Source organism: Rhinopithecus bieti, unplaced genomic scaffold (assembly GCF_001698545.2).
Source record: "Rhinopithecus bieti isolate Rb0 unplaced genomic scaffold, ASM169854v2 scaffold_71542, whole genome shotgun sequence".
NCBI classification, from domain to species: Eukaryota; Metazoa; Chordata; class Mammalia; order Primates; family Cercopithecidae; genus Rhinopithecus; species Rhinopithecus bieti.
The window spans coordinates 480,755-485,283 of record NW_016826746.1 but is presented as its reverse complement, the minus strand read 5'-3'; the positions used below and the strand labels follow the sequence as shown (position 1 = coordinate 485,283).

Genomic DNA, 4,529 nt, shown 5'->3' with positions numbered 1-4,529 from the left:
ATCCTCCTGCCTCAGCCTCTTGTGAAGCTGGGGCTACAGGAGTTTGCCACCATACCTGGCTAATTTGTGGTATTTTAGTAGAGACAGGGTTTCACCATGTTGTCCAGGCTGGTCTCAAACTCCTGACCTCAGGTGATCTACCCAGCCTCAGCCTCCCAAAGTGCTGGGATTACAAGCGTGAGCCACCACACCCGACCTGGATCACCTTTTGGTGACTTCCACATATATCAGGTAAAAAAGGAGTTTTCCCGCTGATAGGTAAAGGCCCCATTGCTTGTCTCCAACCCTACTTCCCAAAGATAACTCTGTGGGATTTGGGGTCCAGAGGCCATGGATTGGAGGCCTCTCCAAGGCCTCCTTTTAACTCGAAAATTCTGGACCACTTCATCTTTGCTGGAATGAAAGTCCACAGGTTAAGGATGTTGCAGGGGAAAGCAGTATGCGCAGAAGCAGGAGCACCAGGGTCCAGCCTGGAGAACACTCACAGGAACCAGTCCACGGCGATGATGAGCGTGATGTCCTCCGTGGGCAAGCCGACCGATGTGAGCACAATGACCATGGTGACCAGACCCGCCTGGGGATGCCAGCAGCCCCAACACTGGCCGCTGTGGCTGTGATGCTGCAGGGGAGGGAGAACATTGGGAGGCAGGTGGAGGGAAGAAGGCGATGAGGAAGAAACAGGAAGAGGACAGAGAGAAAGGAAGAGATCCGCTCTCCAAGGCATCTTAAATTAAATGCCCAAGCCAGACAGACACAGAGAGAAAATACTGCTTGATCTCTCTCTCTCTCTCTCTCTCTCTCCCCTCCCCCCCCCGAAACAGAGTCTCACTCTGTTGCCCAGGCTGAAGTGCAGTGGTGTTATCTCAGCTCACTGCAACTCACTACTCAATCCCACCTTAACCTCCTGAGTAGCTGGGACCACAGGCACATGCCATAACACCTGGTTAATTTTTTTTTTTTTTTTTTTATTTTTGTAGAGATGAGCTCTCACTATGTTGCCCAGGCTGGTCTCAAACTCCTAGGCTCAAACAATCCTCCCACCTCAGCCTCCCAAAGTGCTGGGATTATAGGCATGAGCCACCATGCCTGGCCTTGACCTCTGCCATACGTAGAATCTAAAATATAATAATAATAAGTTGAATACATAATTGGGAGATGTAGTCAAAGAATTCAAAATTGCATTTAAAGGCCAGGCACGGTGGCTCACACCTGTCATCCCAGCACTTTTGGAGGTCAAGGTGGGAGGACTGCTTGAGCCCAAGAGTTCAAGAACAGCATGGGCAACATACTGAGACCCTGTCTCTACAAAAATTTTTTAAAAAAAAATTAGCGGAGCATGGTGGTGCATGCCTGTAGTCTCAGCTACTGGGGAGTCTAAGACGGGAGGATGGCTTGAGCCCAGGAGGTTGAGGCTGTAGTGATCTATGCCTGTACCACTGCACTCCATCCTGGGTGACAGAGTGCGATTCTGTCTCAAAAAAAATTGCAGTTATGTAGGATGAATATATCTAGAGATCTAAAGTACTATAGGAGGAGTACAGTTAATAATATTTGGGTGTACACTGGAAATTTTCTAACAGAATAGATTTTAGGTATTCTTAGTAGAAAAAAGAAAGGCAACTATGTAAAATGACAGATTTTAAACTGCACTCCGGCCTGGGCAACAGAGCAAGACGCTTGGCTCACTGCAACCTCCACTTCCCATGTTCAAGTGATTTTTGTGCCTCAGTCTCCCAAGTAGCTGGGATTACAGGCAACAGCCACCACGCCCAGCGAATTTTTGTATTTTTAGTAGAGATGGGGTTTCACCATGTTGGCCAGGCTGGTCTCAAACTCCTGACCTCAAGTGATCCTCCCGCTTTGGCCTCCCAAAGTGCTGGAATTACAGGCGTGAACCACTGCGCCCGGCAGAGTTTACATTCTAGTATGGAAAGCAGATAATAAACAAAATGAATAAGTAAAATTCATACTATATGGAGATGGTACTACATGGAAAAACGGTGCCTCCTTAGCAAGACCCGATATGCCATTTTAAACAGGGCTTCCCTGAAGAAGTAACGCTGAAGACCTGAAGGAGATGACAGGTCACTGTTATTTTTATAACGACTAAGTTGGAACCACTGGATGATAGGACCTATAAACACAGGAATAGATAAATGTATAAGGCCTATAAATATAAGAATCTATATTCATAACAAGAACCTCGGGTTATTAGGATGCACCAGCCATGCTTTGGAAAACACTGGACAAAGGGATCTCCCACGTGAGAGAGAAACTGACGGGAACGTCTTGGCAGCTCCTGACAGCCTCAGGTGGCAACTTTACCTTTCACCTCATCCGGCATTGGGTTCTTTCCACATCCGCCTTCCAACATCCGAGGGCTCCTCTGAGCTCCAGCTGTAGTCCCCTCCTCCCTCCCCAACCCTCCCAGCCAAGCTGAAGATCGCTGGTCTCACCTGCTGGCAGGCCCCCTCACCTGATGGTTGTGATCTGACCCAGGTTGAGCTCGTAGTTGTTAACTTGAGCAATGAAGATGGCAGCCAGGGCCTCGTAGAGGGCAGTGCCGTCCATGTTGACCGTGGCGCCCACGGGCAGGACGAACCTGGTGATGCGGCGGTCCACACCCAGGCCCTCCTCCAGGCAGCGGAACGTGATGGGCAGCGTTGCTGAGCTGGGGGAAAGAGCCCAGGGCTGAGGACGGGGCGTGGCCTGGTGGGGGCGGGGCTGGGAACAGGGTGTGGCCTAGTGGGGCAGGGCATTGAATGGGGCGTGGCCAAGCCAAAGAAAGGCTGGGAACAGGGCGTGACCTAGTGGGGCACGGCTGAGAATGGGGAGGGCTGGGTCACATGGGCGGGGCTGAGAAGAGGGGAGGACTAGGTGAGGCGGGGCTCAGAGCAGGACGTGGTCAGGTGAGGAAGAACTGAGAATAGGGCGTGGCCAGGCAGGGCGGGGCTCAGAGCAGGGCATGGGCTGGGCGTGGCCTGGGCAAAAATGAGCCGAAGGAGCGTTCCCCTTGAGAACACTGAGCAGGCCAGGTGGGGGCTCCGCAAGAGGCAGAAGACAAGGGTATAACATTTCAGAGGCTGATAACTGTACAAAGGAAAGGAGCGGCGATTCCTCATACACGGAGAAAACAGCAATGAGGGTCTCCCAGGCTGAAGACCTCTTGACCCACTTAAAGCCAATAGCTAAGACCAATGACTACACACACTAGTTTATGGCACTAGTTCATTCTACCTATCCATTTCCTGAAAGGACAGGACCAAAGGTCTGCTGACTTCAGGGAGGGCCCCTATTCCAGACTCCCCTGTTTGCAGCATCATTGACCTCAGCTATGTTAACTTTCTCTATCCATCTCCCCGCCATGTCTTACGGGAGAAAAGTGACCTAATTGGTTGGCGAGTTTAGTCAAAGAAGTGGGCATCTCATTTGGGGTAACCCTGTCCACAGGACGTGTGTTCTGTGGCCAGCTTTACATCATACGGTTGGAATCCTGGACTCATAGAGGGTCTTTGGGTGTCCAGCTCAGCGGTGACTACATGAGTTTAATTCTAGGATACAGTGACATTAGTCTTACGTAGCCATAGACCAAGAGGCACCAAGATACCCTGACCAGCGTTATGGGCAATTTTAAAAATTCTGTTTTTGACCAGGTGCAGTGGTTCGTGCCTGTAATCACAGCACTTTGGGAGGGCGAGGCGGGCAGATCACTTGAGCTCAGGAGTTCAAGACGAGCCTGGCCAACATGGCAAAACCCCGTCTCTACAAAACAAAACAAAACAAAACAAAACAAAACAAAACAAAACAAAACAAAAAAACCCAAAAAAACACTTAGCCGGGAGGGCTAAAAAAAATTAGCCAGGAGGACTGGAATCATGCACCTGTGATTCCAGCTACTTGAGAGGCTGAGGTGGGAGGATCACTTGAGCCTGGGAGGTGGAGGTTGCAGTGAGTGGAGATCACACCACGGCACTCTAGCCTGGATGATAGAGTGAGGCCTCACGTCAAAAGAAAAATTTTTTAAAAAAAGATTTTTTTGGCCGGGCGTGGTGGCTTACACCTGTAATCCCAGCACTTTGAGAGGCCAAGGTGGGCGGATCACATGAGGCCAGGTGTTCAAGACCAGCCTGGCCAACATGGCAAAATTCCATCTCTACTAAAAATGCAAAAATTAGCCAGGTGTGGTGGTGCACGCCTGTAATCCTAGCTACTTAGGAGGCTGAGGCAGGAGAATCGTTTGAACCTAGGAGGCAGAGGTTGCAGTGAGCCAAGATCACATCCCTGCACTCCAGCCTGGGCGACACAGTGAGACTTTGTCTCAAAAAAATAAATAAATAAAATAAAATAAAATTCTTCCATCTTTTGGCTGTTGTGCTACTTTTCAAATTGTTTTCAATTGGGATGATGCTCTTAATTAATCCCCTAAAACGACAAAAGGAGAAGAGGAGGAGGAAGAAGAAAAAGGAAGAAGAGAATAAAGGGGAAGAAAAGAGAAGGAGGAGGAGGAGGAGGAGGGGAAGGAGGGGGAG

General features: G+C 49.7%; 1 protein-coding gene across 1 annotated transcript in view; it reads right to left on the bottom strand.

Moving 5' to 3' along the window:
* Positions 1-4,529, bottom strand: part of SLC1A6 (solute carrier family 1 member 6) — a 33,725-nt gene that overhangs the window by 5,716 nt on the left and 23,480 nt on the right. Inside the window, exon 8 of the mRNA XM_017863576.1 lies at positions 2,477-2,671. Within this exon, the coding sequence (XP_017719065.1) occupies positions 2,477-2,671 (195 nt within the window). The remainder of the gene's footprint in view (positions 1-2,476; positions 2,672-4,529) is intronic.